Source organism: Amblyomma mixtum, chromosome 7 (assembly GCF_055824585.1).
Source record: "Amblyomma mixtum isolate Tamu chromosome 7, ASM5582458v1, whole genome shotgun sequence".
In the NCBI taxonomy this organism is placed as follows: Eukaryota; Metazoa; Arthropoda; class Arachnida; order Ixodida; family Ixodidae; genus Amblyomma; species Amblyomma mixtum.
This window is the reverse complement of record NC_143018.1, coordinates 50,810,115-50,830,103: the sequence shown is the minus strand read 5'-3', so window position 1 is coordinate 50,830,103 and position 19,989 is coordinate 50,810,115. Positions and strand designations below refer to the sequence as shown.

The window sequence follows — 19,989 nt, the reverse complement described above, 5'->3', positions numbered from 1 at the left end:
CACCCGAAGTGGCGCTAAAGCCATGAGAGACGCCGTAGTGGAGGGATCCGGATTAATTTAGACCACCTGGGGACCTTTGACGTGGCTAACATCGCAATGCAATGGGTGTTTTTCCACTTCGCCTCCATCTAAATACAGCCGCCGCGGCAAAGACTGAACCCCCGACCTTGGCATCAGCAGCCAAACGCCTTAGTCACTGAGCCACCATGGCGGGTTACGTTGCTACGCTTGCCTCATCTGGAAACCCAGTCCGCCACCCCAAGCGATCATCGGTTGTATTCTATTTTCATTGCATGCCCGAATATAACTGCTACAAATATCTTGTATAACCAGCATGTCCCAGACACCAAAACCTTCGCAGTTTGTATTGCCTCAGGGCGGAAGGAGTACGCTGAATCATTTAAGCCATTACATTACCACCTTTATCGTTCCGGTTCCTCCGGCGACAAAAACATGTCGGCCGTCTCAAGCTAGCCAGCCCCGTCAAATAGAAAGGCTGCCCGCCTGCTTTGTGTGTGTTCCTCCGAAGAACTGCATGTTTGTTCTTGGCGGCCCACTCGGGTGGCCCGAGGCAGACGTTTACCGCGACCAAATCGTTCAGCCGCGTTGTTCTGCCGGTCGCGCGTGCGGTTGAATTCGTCACGGCTGCCACGAGACAGACGGCCTACGTGCTGCCCCGTGGCACAGCTCGGAATGGAGCGCGCAGACTCTAGCTGGGCGGTTTGGGTCGTTTCCTGCGAAAGGGCAGCCTGCGGCGGAAGGCAGCCGGCAAAGACAAGAGGGCTGTTTTGGCTAATTGGTGAGGCGTAGGGGACGGCGGCGACCGTGGAACAACGGAGGCTCGGAAAGGAGTGCAGTATGCAACGGCGATTATTACTCCCCTCCTCACCGCGGGGCATGGTCTGTTGTTGTTGCTGTCATTACTGCTGCTGCTGCCGCAGCTGGCAGACACGCGATTGCAGAGCCAGCGAGTTTTTGAGCTCCTCTGCGCTGCCAGTCTTCGAAGCTTCACCTTGGTGTGGAAAATTTCTGATTGGTTTATTTCATTTATTTTACCCTCAGGGCTTTCGCATTATCAGCTTGCATTATTGCAAGCTGATAAAACCTTAGCGGAACTTGACGTAAGGAGCGGCTTTACTCAGCTCTCATCCTCACAATGAATGGGTAGGGGTTAGTGTCAAGTGGCCTTGGACGTTCATAGTGCGAAGAAGGCACACCGGCTGGAAGGAGCTGGAGGCCGAACACATGCGCTAACTTGGCACGTGGTGACGACTACAAGTTATTAGCCGGTATAAGATAGACAAATAATAGTTCCACTTGAATCAGCCCATTTTTTTCTTTAATAGCTCTGGTCAGCCACGAGTTTGTACCAAGTCAGTGTTTCTGCCAAGTCCAGCTATCTTGGGAAAAAATTTGAATATTGAATCATTGTAAGGTATGGCAAATATATATATTGAACGTAAAGGCCCCTTCTTTTGATATGCAGTGAGATCTTTATTTTAAGGTGTTTCCAACGATCGTATCCAACGGTTAAGACTGCCGTAGAAAACCAATGAGGACCGCTTATTATTTTATTTATTTACAGATACTGCAATCCACAAGGGATTTTAGCAGGGTGGGAATATAACGCAAACGTAATCAAAAGCAACACAACAGGCAAAGTACACTGCCAGGTACAACAACAAACGCCATAACAATCGCCATTTTAACACAATGCACTAACCAGCAAATATGAACAATTAATTTTTTTTTGGTGGGGGTGGGGGGTTGTCAGCAGAGACTGGCGGCAAACAAAGAAAGGGAGAGTTGAGTTACTGCAGTATTATTTAAGTTATTCCAGTCAGTTACAGTCCTGGGAAAAGAATATTTAAAACAATTATTTAAAACAAAACAAAGAATATTTAAAACAAACACAATGGCAAATCTGTTCTAAGAAAAAATACAAGTCCCCCGTCCGGTGATCTGCGGATATATTGATTGTTATGGTGAAATCTTACACTATATGAAAAAAATGCGTTCATAAACAGTTTCTATTTGAGAAATGCTTGTGTCCAGAAATGCTGGGTATATCTATCCTTTTATACCTTTTTGTTCGACCCTTGTTGTTGGTCTGTGCTGAAATGTCACGTATCCACGGCGGGAGATTTCCCATGGTTCGTTGCCTTCTTTGTGCAATTAACGTAGAGAAACATTATAGGTGAAAAGTTTCTCTGTGTTCGTAGTCTTCACTCTGCACAAGTGCAGAGATGGAACTTACCAGGAAAGAGCTCTTTTGCGGTTTTTCATTTCTTCTTCCTTTATATTAACAAAATTATTTTCATTTCTTCTTCCTTTATATTAACAAAATTATTTTCATTTGTTCTTCCTTTATATTAACAAAATTAAGGCAGAGGACATAGAGCAAACACGTTCGTAATACGATCGAGTTCGAGCCAAAAAAATGTAATAAGCAGTATATTACTGTTTGCGTTTTCGCGTGTGTAGAAAAGCAGATCATCACAGCTGGAGTTCTTGTATCCTACACCTTTATATTTACACTGAAAGAAATTATATTATGCTCGGTTAGAAATCCTTGGCTTGAGTGGTCCGCTACCGACCACGTTCTCACCGATTCAGTATGAGCAACGTGAGCTAAACAAAGACGTATAAACAATTGTTATAGAGCCTGCACTGCTTGCACCCTGCCGTACTCTGCCTTCGTTGACAATGCGTAAGTTGCGAACGAATATAAATTCCCAACTTTCGCAGGAATTGGCAGTGCAGAATCCCGGCTTGTTTGTATCTTCTTTTTTTTCTATGTATATCATTTGTTCTTCTCTAGACGTCTACCACAATCCTTCGTGCCTCTGCTCATAGGTGCCATCCACAAGTAGAACTCTAAACTACATTGTAGTTCAGAAGTGACAAAGCCTCGAGGATATATAGATGTAATTTTGATGCTGACGAATTTCAAACGCGCAATGACAGGTTTGGAGAGAGCGCTTGGGTCAAATACCCTTCAGCCAACCATTTATCTCTACAGTTGCCGAGCACGGGCCAGAGGTGTACCCTGGTATCCACCAGTGGACACCAGGTGGATACCAGGTGGATACCAGGCGGATACCAGGCAGCACTGGGAAACAAATTCCGATCCTCCCGCATAGAATGTGGGTACTCAAATAATGATACGGATGTGAGGCGCCATACACTGGTCAGAACCTTTTGTATTTTTGTTATGAAAACGGGTTACGACCACCCTTCTCCATTTCGAACAACTGCGACGGACACCGAGGGTTGCGCTGTTTTAAACAATTTATTCACCATTTTTTTTGTTCTTTACTATACACTAGGACGAAGAAAAAAACACAATGAGTCAGTTACACGTGCGGCACAGGTAGCAAGCATTCCTTTCGGCCGCATTTCTCGTCGACAACACAGCGCCATGGCACAAGGGAGACGAGGCGCAGAGCACTCGAGGGGCCGCAGCGGCGTAGAGCACGACGCTGTAAGCAAGATGGGCAAGTCACGTGACCGAACGACGCGGATGCTGGGCAGACACAACACTGGCTGGAACAGTTTATCCGTCCAACATAGAGTCAAAAACGAGGATTTGGTGAACGCCAGGTAGTCATTCACACCGTCACGTTATCTTCACTAGGGAGCAGATTGAATAATGTTTGAATTGTCGTTACAACGGAGGATCAGTTCCCGGAAATCGCTCATTTTCATGTACGACCATTTGCCAGCAGGTAACTAGGTGAGAAGCTCTTGTAAACTACTACCAACCAGACAATCAAGCATTTGTGCAGTGAACCAGTAAAGCTCTTCAGCTGATCCCAAACTAAAGAATGTATGGACTAACCAATGCAGACATAAACTAACAAGTTTTAGAATTCGAGGCTATTTATAAGCTTGAAATGTCTCGCAATGTAATGGGGCCCGAGCGCCGTCAAGTGAATTAACGTTCACTCTTTGTCTCTGGTCCCTCATTTCTGATTGAAATGGAAAAAAATAAACTTCAACTTTAACGTCAGATCTATTGGGAACCAATGCTCCCGTGTTCAAAGGTCTCAAGTGAACACCCCGGTCACACAAAAGCTCATTTAACTTCACTAATGATGCTCAAATTCAGAACGACTCCTACCTAGCTTAGCTGTTGGCTAGAATCAAGGATCAATGAACCTCAAAACGTTAATCTTTTATTGCTCAGGGCCCGTTTCTATGATAGCAACAGCTATATAAATCAAGTAACCGCTTGAACAAACCAACTGAAAGCATTATCGCAATGCAGTCACTTTTCTGAGATAGCCTGAGTGTTTTCATTTGATAGATAACAAGTTTAGCAGCAGTGCTAACTACAGATAGGAATGCTGATCCTGTTTCGTCAATCTTCTGCTAATGCACACACCGCTACTAACGTAACACAAGTGAACAGGAACAAGAAGTAAGCAACGTTACTACTAGATCAATCACTCATTCAGATAATCGATCAATCCACATTGTGAATGTGAGTCTTCACCCTCCGCTTACAGGACAATGCTATGACGCCAATTGCGCTCGTGCGCTAGAGTCTATTGCCAGAACGCCAGCGGTGTGGCCACAACAACGTGAACTGCCGGTTATTCAACAGGAAAATATCACAAAGCAGACTGTTTGTCCTCTGTATCATAGCCTTGTTTCCGCGAGTAAAAGCTTTGTCTTCGGTTTTAAACCAAACATCCGTCTGCGTTAGAGAGTTCATGTATACACCTTATACATACATAGACACAAAAAAAAAAAAGTTAGTGGTGTAACTCGGAAACCGCTGACGCGTCCGAAGCTCGAAGGAGGTGCGAGACGACGACGACAAACAAAACAAGACCGAACAAACAATTAAGCAGTCTGCAGTAAAACGGGAGGTAAATTAAAGAAAAGCACTTTTTCAGCACCCCGCACGACTTCTACAAGACTTGTTTTCGTTGCAGGCCCCCACTTTTTTTGTATTTTAGAAAGAGAAAATTCTGACACGCCAAAGCGCAGTATTTCGTTCAATAAATGCAACTTGAACTAGCGTTGCTCCAAGTTGAGACTGCTGCTAGTAGGACGCACGCGGTTTTGGCTAAAACATGGTAGGGTCCCATTCGCTGAAATAAACGCAAGGGCAGTATAGGCGTGCTGCTTCTGCGCTGACTGTCTGTGTGACGAGTACTGGAGATCTAGTGTGTACGATGCGATGAACAAAAGTACAGCAGGTATTGGCGAGCGATTACAAACTGCTTACCCACAAGTACGCAAACTGGTCCTTAAAGACACGAGTCTGGTCAGTGACGTCAGTGCCCCTCCAGGTAGTTTTTCTTGTGACGTCATTATTGAAATGAATGCAAAAATGCACAGCTGTTGTAGTGCTTAAAGCAAATGACGTGCGAGCATAAGCAACAGTCAAACTGTTGTGCCCACAAAGAACAGTTTGTGCACCATATGGAAGATAGGTAAGATTAAGAGGCCAGGGGACGGCAACGGTACCTGGAACCCAAAGCTGTCCACGTGCTAAGATTAAGTACTGAAATGTGGCACTGAAAGAGTTACCTATCCAAAACTATAATACAAATAAAAGTTTGTGATGACGTCACCGCCCCACGCCGAGAATCCTTGACGTCACAACCACAAGGAGTCAATCCTTATTCAGCCGACTTTGCTACAAAAGCACAGGAAACGTGATGCTATCAAGTATGCCTACCGGATAAAACTGGCGAATTTCCATTGTTTTGGTGCGAAGAGAAATGTGCACGCAAAAATGAGTGACTATTCCATAAAATTTGGCGGGGAGTACACCGAACACTTTTGCGCAGACAACGTCACCGTCCACAAGGCCTCGCACTGCAGTTATCAACGCCGGACTATGCACCGAATTCAACCGAAATAAGTTCAGACAGCGCGCAGAGAATAACACCGCATCGACTGTCCCGTCGCGGACACCATGGCCACAGCCACGTCACTGCACGTTCAACCACACAAGAGTCTTGTCCTCTTCAAAGAGAGCGCACAGGTGAGCCGTTAGTGTCCTGTCACAACTTCACTTCAAGCCAGCAAAACAAGCACAGTCATGTTGAGGCACTTGAGCAGGCACTGTTCGATAGTTCGTTCGCACAAGCTGGCATCTCGCTAACAGAAATGTCCTCCTCAAGCATTCGCTCCCAGTCGCCAACGCATGCAAATCTAAGGAGCACACAGCCAAAAACTAGCCTCCGCTTCGAGGCACGACCAGAAGATACATCATTGTCGTCATTATCAGCGACAAGTTCTTAAGCACCATCAAGTACAACGCGCCGAAGTAGTTTGAGCTACTCCAAGTGACTAATTTAAGCGCAGAGCGTTGGCGTTTTCACGGCCATCAGATCACCGGAACACTTCTTAGCGGAACACTACGACTGAGGAACACTGTACACATTGTCCCGCTGTCCTCTCACCAAAGCAACGTCCATGAACCTATTCTTGGCGACAAAGAAAAAAATACAGCTTTTAAGGTGTTGACTCAGTAAATGCACCTCAAACACTGTTCCCCGAGGTGCAATACAAAAAGCAAAAGCAACATGTGATCAGCATGTCAGTTGTCCTATGGATCGAGCTCTTTTCATTTCGGCCATGAAATTTCAATGTTGTACATGCAGACAAAAAACTCCAGAATAGTGCACACCGGTGGATTAAGCAAGGCAGGAAATTAAGAAAGAACAAGCCTATAGTCGACATTTCTCCCCCGCTTACTCTCCTGTTGATTTGTCAGGTCATAAAATACTATCTTGCAGCTATGTTGTCATAAGCGCGCGCAGCGACTCCAATTTCATTACATTCTTGTCACTGTCACAATGGACTTTCCAACGCTCAGCGTTGCTGTTACTGGAAACTTGTCTCTTGTGTGTAGGATCGACAAAGACAGGAACTTTTCATGTTTTAAGTATGGCAGCAATGGCAGCATGGAGTATTTTGGACACAAGAGTGAGTCGAAAAGCGCGCATATGGCAAGAAGACAACAGGGCGCTTCGAACAGATTCAAGACAAGGTATTCCGCAGAGCAGTGTACCGTGTCGCAACTTAACAGTGAAAATAAAAGACACAGGTAGAAAGCCTTCCGTCCCAAGCAGAACAACGCCCCGCCTCCTATTGGCAGTTAGACTTATGTACAAATTTAGAGAGCGGGCAAAGAGGACGAGAACGGCACGCAGCCACCGCTCAAGTCGCGCGTCTCACAGGTACAGCGTCCCAACTTTTTTGCCCGAGCGCTCGGCCGCGGCCACAATCTTGGCTGGCAGATCTGCGTAGATGAACTGGTTCGCCTTGTGGTCGTTGTGGAGGAGCAGGTTGTACCTGTTGTTGGCTTCCACGTCCCAGAAGAGATTGCTCAATGACTTGGGTCGCGACAGCTTGTGAGGCGGCATCGAAACTGAGCGGTCGTGCTTGGAGCCCTTGGAGCCGGAACCCTTGGACCCGGACCCCTTGGAACCACCGGAGGACGCACCTCCGCCCGAGTTACTCGAGTCCAGCGTGTCGTTGAAGTCGACGGCAAGGTTGGTGAGCGACTTGTACCGGATGTTGAACAGTGGCGACGTCGTGATCGTGCCGTTGATGGGCTTGGCCCCTCGACAAGTCCTGGCCCTGGATGCCTTCTGGAAGACTACGGGAGCCGGCACCGCGGAGGAGTTTACGCTGCCGACGACACCGTTGGGACAGTGGTGGTGTGCCGGGCAAGGCGGGTGGTGCTGGTGGTGGTGCAGATGCGGGTGATGTACCGAGACATCCTTAACTGTGGGGACGGGAATCCGCCCAGCGTTGCGGAACATTCGTGGCTTGGCGCTTCCATTACGGACCGGGTGCGAGCTCTTGACAAAAAGCTTGTTGTTTGGAGGTCTGGGCACACTGGACCTCGGGACGCCTGATCGGCACGTCGGAGCGACGCTGCCGCCTTTTGACTTTGGCTCGTCCGAACGCCTCATGACGGCCTCGTAGACATGCGAGTCTGTGTCCTTGGCTCTCGTCGGTGACTTCAGGACTACGGCTGCTGGTGGAGTGTTCGGTCCAGGATCGGTGGCTAGGGAGTACCGTCGGGCAGGGATGGTCTCTATAGGAGGCGGTAAGGGCCTGTCCCGCACAGGCACCGAAGACACGGGACCCGCCGGTGGCGACGAGGGCGACTTATCGCAGTCCCCGTTGCTCTCCCCGACGCCCTGTATGAGCTCGGTCTTGATCTTCTCCGGTAGAGGTGCGAATCCGCGGACGTAGTCGTAGATCTGGTCGATCTCTTCGTACCGGTAGTCGTCTGGAGCAGGAGTAGACTGGACCCTTTCTACGGTCTTGCTTGGAGCAACGGTGGTCTCGGTCGGACTTTGCGGCGGCTTGCCACTGGGTTCGGAAACACTTCGCTGCGGTGGTGTCTTGGACGAGAAGAAGTCGCTGCTGCTCCGCGTCGTCTCCAGCACCTCGATGGCGTCGATGCGGTCCTGTAGTCTCTTGCACCTGTCGACAAAAAAAAAACAGTTTTATAGCAAATTCCTGCCGACACGTATCATGCACAGGAGCAAAATAACGCACTTCACTGCTAGCCTTAATAAACCAGACCTCAGTGGCAAGATTCTTGCGAGCAGCAACGATAATCACCTGAAATTTCTGCCGTATTACACTAGACAAAGCCACAAATATCCATTTATGGTATGTAGAAAGGCCATGTAAGAGGCGACACAGATTCTTGTTTCACTTGAAAGAAGTTTACGTGCAAACCAAGGAATTTTATTTCTACTTCTATGATTCGTTTTAGCAATGTCCCATAAAGCACATCTTGTTTTTGACCCACTGTTCAACTTTTTCGACACTCATACGCCATTTCATTGGAAGACACACAGTTCTGCCTCAGAAGGACTTCTGTGGATATAGTTCAGGCGTACTTAAAGAGAACATTCTATCGTGACGAAGCAGGCACTCACTAAGAGGGTACAGTAAGTGCTTATTCTGTGTCCCTTCACTGCGCGTGTGTTCCCTTTGCGCTAGAGCCTTCCTACAGTCCTACCGGAAACGCACACATCTTTTAGTCTCAGCTATAGCACGGGCATCGTACGAAGCAATTATTAGTCTCCAGTGGGTGTACAGGCCTTACTTCTCGTTAAGCCTGGTGTACTCGGGCATCAGGACCAGGGCCTCGGCGTTCTTGGGCGGCTGGAGACGCAGCGGCGCCGACTCCGGCAGTGCCAGTGCGGGCGCGTCCTTGACCAGCGGCAGCGCCAGCACGCATTCCTCGCGCTCCACGCCGTACAGCCTGAGCTCGGAGGTCTTGAGGCCCGAGGGCGCCGGCCGACCGTGCACCAGGCGCACCATGAGCGGGAAGCGCTTACAGAGCAGCGTCTTGACCGAGTGCACGCCCGAGATGTTCCCTTCCTTGGCGATGGGCGAGAACTTGCCCCGCGACTCGGCGGCCATGTAGACCGTCTCGCCGGCCGACGTCAGGCAGCGCAGGAAGCGGCCTTGCGGAGCCGACGATCGGAGACGGGCCAGGGGGGCCTTTACCATTGGTGAGTTGTGCTGTGGAAAAAATAGTTAAGCCCAGATGGTTGGTTGGAGGTAAAGTGTCAGCACTCTAAGTCTCTCGAACTCCAATGTCTTCTCTACGGCACTTAATACCAGATCTATCTTCAGGATACGTAGAGTGGAAAGCTGTGTGGCAAGATACAGGCAATCGAGGATTCGACGCATCACGTCGGCACACCAGGCGGCGTTACAGATATTGTCCTGTGCCACGGCGCCACCGTTTCTGCTAATTTCAGTGCATACTGTAGTCATGAGGTAGCGCCACGGATTGCCCGCACGGAGCGCATCTTGGCGCATAATCACTACCGTATGGCAACTATAGCGCTCATAATCGCTATTCGTCTCTTTTCTTCCGAAACGCCGCTGCATCGACGCGGATGACGCTGGCCGTAGTAACGCTAATCAAGTGGCACTGAGGTTGTGCCACGAAAAACGCACTGTTTAACAAAGTGGCACTGAGGTTGTGCCACAGTGAGACCACCACAGTGCCACTTTGTTAAACAGTGCATTTTTTGTTCAGCAATAATAGCGAGCATGCACGCTGTGCTGAGGGTTTGTAAAAGCGACCGGGAGGTGCGCATCGAGCAAATAACAAAAAAAAAATCGGCAACAGATGGCAATGGTCGTGCCCGAGTTCCGACACGCAGGAAGAGTAGAAAAATTAGGCGTACAAGTGGTGTCAGAAATAAATTGAACAGAATCCTAGACCAAACTCCAGAGAGGTGCGACTATTTGCGCCTTACGAGCGTAGTAGAGAAATATCGCAGCATGATCTTCGTTCCACAACCGCGATCAGCTTACGCGGGGACTCAAAGCCGGTGCAGAGCCCGCGCGTGCCCGTCGGGGCTATATTCGCATGCGCATATAGCCCCCCGCGGATAGCTGCCCGCGGAAGCTGAACGCGGATTTATCTATGCACATTTTCTACCGTGGCTACGCATGAGCGCTAGAAAGCCATATATGTAGGCCGCCGTACTACGGTTCGCGAACTTTTAATGACCCGGACAGAACTCTGTTCCGTTCTCTTTGGACGCGACTGCTACTCTCCAGCATCAGCTGCTGATCGCTATATTACGCCTCCATTCTTCCCCATCGCCCGTCACGCGCCCTCTTCCTAATCCTTCAGGCCACAGAGCAACAAAGAACGGGTGGAAATTACGTTGGTAGGGCCCTTGGCAGCATGCCAAACTATACCGACGTAGCAGGCTGCTACGCGCCAACTTTGAATAGACGGGGGATGAGTACGAAGGAGGTCCATATACCAGGCGACCTCACCCACCTCTCGGACAACGACCAGAGTCTCTCCGACGTGCAGCGTCCTCGTCTTGTCGGTCACCGTCTCCGGGTCGTCGGGATGCGCCAGGTGTGCCTTGACGGGCTCGCGCACCAGGCAGGTGTCGGGGGATCGGCGCAGCAGTTCGGCGACACTCTCGAAGCAGCGCGAAGCGCGGCCGTCCTCCGAGAGGATCTCGAACCAGCCCCGGTATCCTTCGGGGATGGCGAGCCGCGGCCCGATGGCCACCACGCGCTGCCGGTTCTCCTTGAACTTGACGCACTGGGCGGTGATGCGCAGACGTGCACCCAGCGGAGACAGGAACACCACGCTGCTCAGGCCGGGAGAAGAGAGCGAGGGAACGCCCACGTGCCGGTGCTGGCCACGCACCACGCGGGCCACCTGTGGAGGACCGAAAGAGAAGTTGACTCGTTACGGTGCATGGTGCTTCGTGAGCCGAAAATGGGTGTCATCGTTACAATTATCGTCGTCACCACCAAACCCCTCAACCCTTCATTACCCTAACCACGTCTACATGAGGGCAAAGGGCTCTTCCACTCCTGCACGAGCCGCGGTTGCCCTATGGCGAAAAACCTGCTAATCTCATCGGGACACCACACTCTGTGTCATATGGACATGTAGAGAGGCACCCGACTCTGTTTCAGGTGACCCGGTGTCATGACCCAGTGTAACCTGCTAAACTTCCCGTGTCCTGGAAACCCCTCCTGTTAGCCCGAGAGACTGTCGGTTATCTAAATGCATCTCTCAGTGCTCTTGCTGAACTGTTAGTCTGCGGGACGCCTAACTGTTGCTGTTGATTCATTCGAAGTAAGCCTGTATGGGAAGTAATGATTGGCCTTTTGAGGGACTAATGGTGATGGCAGCGCAGCTACTTTGATCCTTGCGGCACTTCATGTCCTTTCTGGCCTGCAGAGTGCAGAACATATACAGGAAACTGGACGAAACAGGGGAGGGTGCAGAGGGCGCAAGCTTCACTTTCAGATTGCGTTTATTCCTTAAATAGACGAAAACTACTCCGAGTCTAAGAAGATTTGCTGGGAACTAGATGGTTGAAGCTAGTTCTGGTTAGGGACCAGGACAAGAAAATTATGAAAGGATTTTGTCACAGCGTCACACTTCGTGCTTCGTTCCACCCTGGCATCTTTTCACTAGCGTGAACTCGTAGGCGCGTCGCATTTCTCGCGGGCAAAGCAACAAAACTAAAATAGAGACCAAAGATAGTTGAGTTATATATGTCAGTGCCAATTTGATTCCGTTCGTCTCCGCAGTCTGAATTCGGTGTCAGTGGTTCTCGGATCGAGTGTAATCATCAGCAGTGTAACGCAGAAGGGCACTTTGTTGAGCGAGTTGGCGCATGTTGAACAGGTAAAGGCACAGCGCAGCTGGGGCAGGACTAAGGGAGTAGACAGACACAATTTATCTGACTACACCCACTGCAGGACAAAGGCCTCTCCACGTGTATGGTAGCATACTGGGCGTCGCCTAGTTAACCTCCCTGCCATTCTGTTCTTCTTTCTTTCTTTCTTTCTTTCTTTCTTTCTTTCTTTCTTTCTTTCTTTCTTTCTTTCTTTCTTTCTTTCTTTCTTTCTTTCTCTCTTTCTTTCTTTCTCTTCTTTCCTTCTTTCTTCCTTTCTTTTTTTCTTTCTTTATTTCTCTCTTTCTTTCTTTCTCTCTCCCATACCTCTCCAGTTAACCCCGTACTGTGTCATCTGCGACCACCCTATCCTCGCAAAGTTCTTAATATCATTCACCCGCCTAACTTTCTGCCGCTCCTACAGAAAGGGGTGTCATTAAAAGTACTTCACCTTTCTCTCTCTCTCTCTCTCTCTCTCTCTCCAAACAACCCTATTGTGTGCCAGCTGCGACCACCCTATCCCCGCAAAATTTTTAATATCATTCGCCAGCCTAACTTTCTTCCGCTCCGAATGAAGGTGGCGTCATTAAAACAACAAATTCTGAAACATTACGCGGACGTGCACTGCGACTGCAAAACAAAATTTCGTCGTTTTGACTGGTATACGATGCAATTATTAGTGCTGGATTTCACTCAGGGTCTTTCCCCGAATATCATTCCCTCTGCCCCCGGACAGGGCGATGTGAAGACTTTCGAAATGTCCAAATTGTTCACCGGTGGCAATTTCGACATTTTCTTCACATCGCACTGTCCGGGGACGGGACAGGGCAATGTAAAGACTTTCAGAATGTCCACGTTGTTCACCTGTGGCTCGGGAAACTTCTGGAGGAACTCTTGCAGGGGCATGCCGTTGTCGTCCCAGCGGACGGCAGACAGGTAGACGCTGGCGTCGCTGCCCGACATGCTGCTGCTGCCCTTTTTGGCTGGCGGGCCCAGCTTGGCGGCGGCCTGGGGCGAAGCGCCGAAACGTCGGGGCTGGAGAAGGAGGGACGCCTCGATGGCCGCGCACTCGCCGGCCTCCCTGCGAAGCCGAAACGTCGTTGTCAACGTCACGCCCGAGTGCCGACGCGATCGCCATCTCTCCGCTCATGCGATCAATGCAGTGAAAGTACACACTGTTCGCCCCGACACGCATCGGCGCTCAAAAGACACGCACAGTCACGCACGAGCATTAAATTAGGGCGAATATTCCAGCGCGAGTAGCTAAAATCTTTGTTCAGAACGCAACACTGTTGTGATGCCGAGCATACTACATTCGCTTCCGGTAGATGAGAATGCCATACGTATTGTCGTCAGATCTAGCCTACATTATGATGTGTCTTTGCCAAAAGTGACCAGGCAACTATGGTTTGTTCCCTAGCCCCGTAGCGAAGCACCTATGGCAGCCCTTCATCTCTGAATCAGTGTAAAGTAAGGTGAACTCTTGTTTCTACGTTCTTACACCTTTCAGTCTCTAGGGGTACCGTACAGGGTCCCGCTATACGGTTGGCAAGCAAAAACCTGTTGCTCGGTTACTTTTGTTTCAGATGGCCTTTCAGTGCGCTAGCACTTACTAGTGGCCCCTCCCCGCATTCAGCCCAAATCTGTTTGTCTGTCTGAAGCTTGCCTTGAGGCAGCCTGCCGACCGGGTTACGGGCAATCTGCCAGGCGTGTGTGTACGTATAGTGATGGAAACGACTGTACAGCGCCAAGAGACGGCACGGAAGAGAGGAGCACAGACACATGCGCAGAGTCCCATCTGTTAGCGCTGTCCAGTCATTTTCATCAATAAGCACAAAACAGCCCGACTAATTGCCCTCTTCTTGTATACGCAGGTTGTGATGACGTCACAAGGTCACGTGACCCAGGTGGCAGGTGGACGATGAACAAATGCAAAACAATGGGCAGCGCTTGCGCACCTTGTTCTTGCAGCCTAAGTTCCGTTGGAAATCAGTGAGTAATCTCTCTGATCCCGCGTAGGCACCTTTTCAAGAACTGTGTAGAAGTAGGGGCCATGTGAACATTGTTTTAGGCTTGTTGCTTTGTTTAAACCAGCTGCCTGCTTCAAGGGGCCAAGTAGCTTGTCATGTTTCACCTGGAGATTATTAGTTGTACATATATTATAGGTCGCAACAATTACGATACATTGAAGCTCTGCTAACAAACCTGTCTTGCCTCGTTCTAAGCAGCTCACGCCCGCCCTGGGAAGAAAAGTGATGCACGAAAGAATGCTGACTCCCTTCCAAACGCATAGGGAATTTCATACGCTGTCCGGACTGTGTCTTCACAGGTCATCAATGTGTCTTCTGAAAAGATCGATCAAATTTCAGCCGCTACAGCGTTCTTCCGGAGGAAACCATTTGTGGCTGTGTGAACAAAGCCGAAGGCAGCGAAGCCTTGTTTTGGGTAGATATTTAGGAATCCATTTCTAAGCCGGGTAGGATTCGCTCTCAGTGGAGGTAACAAATACATATCACGGTCCGAAGAAATTCCTAAGGTCCTTAAGAAGAAGTGCCTGCGTTTTCCAAGGCAAGCTTTCCACTGTTATGACGTCAGTGTTCTCGTGCACCACTTTCCATGTTATAAGTCGCAAGCAAAATCAACATCACAGCCAAATTTCGTAAGCGTTGCTTTTCCTTTCTGTCTTCCTGCCTGTATTTGCATGGTCAGACCTGGCTTTCATAACATACCGGCGAGGGGCACTTTTTCCGGCTGTCAGGCGTGACGTCACAGGCGACCACGGCCCAAGGTAAAAGAGAAAATAAAAGCATTGGAAAAAAAATACAAATTACGCCCTCTGATTTTGCTTCCTCTACACTGTTGCTGTCTTTTTATGTCTTTTTTTATGCGATACATGCACTGTGGCTTGAATGCTTTGCATAAAAGCTCTTCCCACGCCCTGCTTAATTAGCCAACAGACAATAGACATCGTCCGCTCAACGACACAGGACCCCTCAGCACGTCTTGTAATTTTTGCCGCTTTATTTTCTTGGAGCGCGTTTAACAGCGGTCCGTGCACTCGAACGCGAGGCGCAACCGATTTAATATGCAACCTTCCTTCCGCCCACATGTCGTGGGAGGAGCCGCTGCTCGATGCGGTGCCGCGCCCACGAGGCCCCAGCACCCTCTCGTACAGTGCCGCGCACATCCGCGTACGGGGCCACAGCACTTCCGGATTGAGGGTGCCCGCGAAAGTTCATCATTTCTCAGTTTAACAGAGGAGGTGCTCGGCCCAGACGCTGCGCCGGTGGGGGTCCTCGAGGAAATGGGCGGATGAAGAATGGACGACCGTCGGCTGCGGCCGGCGAAACAATCATAACAAGCGCCGGAGAATGAACGAGAGAGAGGAAGAAAGGAGGTTTGAGAGAAAGGAAGAATGGAAGGAAGAAATAAAGGAAGCGGAGGAAGAAGGAAAGAAAAGAGAGGGAGGCAAAGATAGAGGAAGAGAATGTCCGGAAAGAAAGAAAGGAAGGAAGGAAGAAAGAACGGAGGAAAGAAAGAAAGAAAGAAGGAAAGAAAGAAAGAAAGAAAGAAAGAAAGAAGGAAAGAAAGAAAGGAAGAAAGAAGGGAATAAAGAAAGAAAGAAAGAAAGAAAGAAAGAAAGAAAGAAAGAAGGAAAGAAGGAAAGAAGGAAAGAAAGAAAGAAGGAAAGAAGGAAAGAAAGAAAGAAGGAAAGAAAGAAAGAAAGAAAGAAAGGAAGAAAGAAAGAAAGAAAGAAAGGAAGAAAGAAAGAAAGAAAGAAAGAAAGAAAGAAAGAAAGAAAGAAAGAAAGAAAGAAAGAAAGAAAGAAAGAAAGAAAGAAAGAAAGAAAGAAAGAAAGAAAGAAAGAAAGAAAGAAAGAGAGAAAGAAGGAAAGAAAGAAGGAAAGAAAGACTTCGCCGTTCGCAATATAAGTTGAGTGGATGAGGAATTCAGACGAGTCCGCACCTTCGAGGAAGGTGTAAGATGAAGGGGCAACAAGAACTCTGCCGTTCATGCAGTTCACGCAGTTAAGCTGGCTACAGTTCCATCTAACCACACCTTCACTAGTGTGCTTGACGCAGGAAAAGAAAGTTTGGCAGGATTTACCTTTTCAAGACCGATGCAATGGCGGTAGTCTGCGCAGTGCGCCGCACCTTCCCTCCCCCCTTTCCCAGAAGCGTGTTGGGTGTGCATGGCTATGCTTGATAGCTAATTGTTTTCCTCTCCAGCTCGCCCCCGGCAAGATTGATGACGGTGCCAAAGCGACAGACATTCAGGAAGGCAGTGTGGAAGGAGAAGAGAGGACGGGATGCTCAAACAGGGAAGCTGAGAAAGTCAAGTTTACAATAAGAGGCGAAGAGAAATACGATGACCGCTCCGCGGACCGGGCGAGTGCGGGTGCTCAGTGACGTTTCGGAGCGGCTCGTTTAGCTCTCAAAGTGAGCTCAGCAAAGAGGAAAGAGAAGGGAACAACGCGTAGAAACCTCGCGACGTCGGAATTAATGGACTCTTAAGCGGAGACCACCGGCGGAGGCGAAACAGGCCGGCTTGAATTTAGAGTCGAGCACGCAAAGACGAAAGACAATGGAGAGAATTCAGCGAGCTGCTCTTCTTCCTAACTCGCCTACGTGTAATCAGTTGGGTTCTCTGTGTAAGAGTCTGGTTTAGGGTGAGTGCACTCTGTGTTTTATCTTTCTTTTTCTATTTTTACGGCGCCAGGGTTATGAGGAACGTTTATCTGACGAAACGGCGCTGTCGTGGTGATGTGTCTTAAGGAAAAATTTTGGCGCTTACCCTCTGAGCAAAGAGAATGCACTACTGCAGGTGGGCTATGAACAATTTCTAATGCGTAACTTCCATGAACAAAAAATTCAGGGGGCACTTTGGCTCTCTAAAGTGCTGCAAGACGAAAGCGTTTCCTGGCCACTGTTTGTTTTTATTTACTTTTTGTTTTTCATATTTATTTTTTTTTTATTATGTTTTTGCTCTTTTTTAATTTAATTCTTTTTTATTTTTATTTTCACATCTTAGTTTTGTTTTTATTTTTATGTTGTTATTTTTATTTTTAATTTTTCTTTTCCTTCACTTCATTCCTTTTATTTTATTTATGAAGCCCATGCATTCACTAGATGCGCCTTTATTCATGCTGGAACCTTGAGCATTTTAAGCAGTTACGCCGAAAGGCGGACGAATCTGCCGACGCGTCTGCTAACGACAGTATGAGGCATTAAAGGCTTTCGCCTTAATACATAATCTCTATAAACAGTGGAAGTGTTGGCCGCGCTAAGAAATTTTGGCTGCTAAACATGCACGGTTTGGCGCCTTTTCGTGCAAATATTTTTGTAGGGGGCGTTACCGTAAGAATGATCGCTTCTTTTCCGAATGGAAGGCGAGTCTTGGAGTCATTTAGACAAAGAAAGATGAGGCTAGAGTTAGGTTCCTCTTCCGTTAATTCTTCTTTACGCACATCGACACTAAAAAACGCGGTTCAATACCGAAAAACGTGTAGAAAACCTGCGGTGTGGACCTGACCGGCCTATGATTGATGTAAAGCGCTTGAAACGAGTCATCGACTCTTCAGTATACAAACAATTTCGCTGTCTTCAGGAGGCAAGGCGTGAAAAAAAAAAAAAGTGCAACTGCAGCGTTTCGTATAGAGAGATGTAGTAGCTGCCCGGCAAGGTCAACGGCAAAAATCCAATCTTAAATCGAAAGACAAAGACAGGTAGAACGGTAGAACGACACAGCAAAAGAAAGATGGGAGGGTGGAAAGAAAGAACGGAAGAGAGATGAAAGAACGACGGAGAGATGAAAGAGAAGAATGGAGAAATGGAGGTATGAGAACAAAACAAAGCAGGAAGGAAAGACAGGAAGAAAGAGAGAAGAGACGAACGAAAGACAATCGCAAAGAAAACAATGATGGCAGGAAAAGTCGCAAAAAAGAAAGACAAAAAGAAAGGCGAACATTGGTCGCCACAGAACGGCCAGCCACACAATGGCAACGAGCACAAAAATATATTAGGATGCAAGTAAAAATATCGCGTGATTACATGACTAAGTCAGTCAAACGGGCAATACATTGATATGACTCCACATATAATGATAGTAGCAATAAAAACTACAAAAATCGGAAAAGACAGTCTTCCTCAATCTACGAATATTTCACCGGCAGGAACACCGACAACGACAAACAGCACCGATACGGATTGTCGACCCGTCTAACCAAACGCCCACTAGCTTGCGTAGTTTTCAAAACACCGTACAATGGTAAGCACACCCACTTCAAAACGACAAGAAGGAAACGTACGCGAAAGGTAGTACCGGTAACAAGGCCTCAGAAAATAAACTTGCGGTTACTGCTTCCGCAACCCACTCCAGTGGCAGGCACTAACATTTCATCGTTGTATTGGCGACGACGATTGTTCCGCTGTTCGCGACAGCAGTACAGCTTCGCCCAAAAACAGGCGACGTTATCGTCCTGCACAGCAACGCTCTCGACAGTTTCGCCGTCGAACGTCACGTACAGAACTGTGTCATTTTATAGACATCAATCTATGTTTGTTTGTTGCTGTTGGAGCAGCCATCTTTTTTTTTTTTAATCTGGAACATTTTCCTCAGTTGCGCCTCGTTTTTTAACCGCACCGGACTAGACGCCAAAAAACCGTACGATAAGGGATCGAAAAGAATGAAACATATATACGGACAACGGAAGTCCGAGACTGTCAATTGTCCGCAGAGTCGTTGACCGTTTCACAGAAACCCGTGATTATTTTCTCGACTGAACCGAGCATACATCATTCAGGTTCTGGCTTCAAAATACAATAGCCTCGCGAAATATTTACGACGCCGAAGTGCACGCGGTGGAAAATCGCCACAACTCGATTATGCAGGGTTAGAGGATACTCACAGCGACGCCATGAAAACGTCGAGCGTTCTTAGGCCGCTTAAAATAGCTCAGCGAATACACGTCCGAAACGTATTGCAGGCGGCGACAGCCGAGACGCAACAACCGGTCCGGATCGGAAAATAGGAGGTGGGGGGAGGCAGAGAAGGAAAGGCGCTTTCAAGGAGCGGTAATTGCTTTACCTAACCGCAGTTTTTGGACTTTGAAACAGCCTTCCTTCGAGCAAGCTTAAGCGTAGTAAACAAACAAAACAAGGTATTGCCAACCGTATTAGGCAATCAGACGCACCCCACTGCAGGCATAACGTTATTAGATACCCATCGCATAGAGTGTGTTGCTGTTGAGCGGTTGTTCTCAGCTTAATATAACCACAAAAGGTGGGTGCGGCGTTTCTTTTTGAGTGATGACGATCAGAAACTTAAGGGCGACTGTTTGTAATATTCATTCATGAGTAAATCTGGATTCCCGGCCGCTGTCTACTAAGCGAACTGAAGTAAAAACAGGCAGTGTAGTGTGCCAACTGTCAGGCGCAGGGTAGTGTCGGCGCATAACTTCGTCGTCGTCAGGCGGTAGCGGAACCTGTCACAGTTGGCACACTACAGCAGTTACAATATATTCGGGCATAAAGACGACGTAAACGAAGTTGCGTTGGAAAACAAACTAATTATACGTGGATATATAGGGTGCGAATAACGGCAGGAGCCTTCACAGACATCCCCTCTGTGTGCTAGCAAAGATGGGCTGTAAGGATTACAGAACAAAGGTCGATGGCATTCAAGCTAAATTAGGAGCGATAAACCCACTCTGACAGGGCATGCAAAACATAAAGCAAACAGCCGGTGGTTTGTTGAGATGACGGAGTTGATGTTTAACGAGAATGAACTTATTGGAGGTGTTCTAGAGAATCAC

General features: G+C 48.3%; 1 protein-coding gene across 2 annotated transcripts in view; it reads right to left on the bottom strand.

Moving 5' to 3' along the window:
• Nucleotides 1-3,273: 3,273 nt before the first annotated feature.
• Nucleotides 3,274-19,989, bottom strand: part of sano (CABIT domain-containing protein serrano) — a 143,971-nt gene continuing 127,255 nt past the window's right edge. For both annotated transcript variants that reach the window (XM_089552573.1, XM_089552574.1), the window contains exons 3-6: nt 13,041-13,257; nt 10,808-11,203; nt 9,101-9,522; nt 3,274-8,466 (exon numbers count right to left, since the gene is read on the bottom strand). In XM_089552573.1, the coding sequence (XP_089408699.1) occupies nt 7,200-8,466; nt 9,101-9,522; nt 10,808-11,203; nt 13,041-13,139 (2,184 nt within the window). In that variant the 5' untranslated portion in view covers nt 13,140-13,257 and the 3' untranslated portion in view covers nt 3,274-7,199. The remainder of the gene's footprint in view (nt 8,467-9,100; nt 9,523-10,807; nt 11,204-13,040; nt 13,258-19,989) is intronic.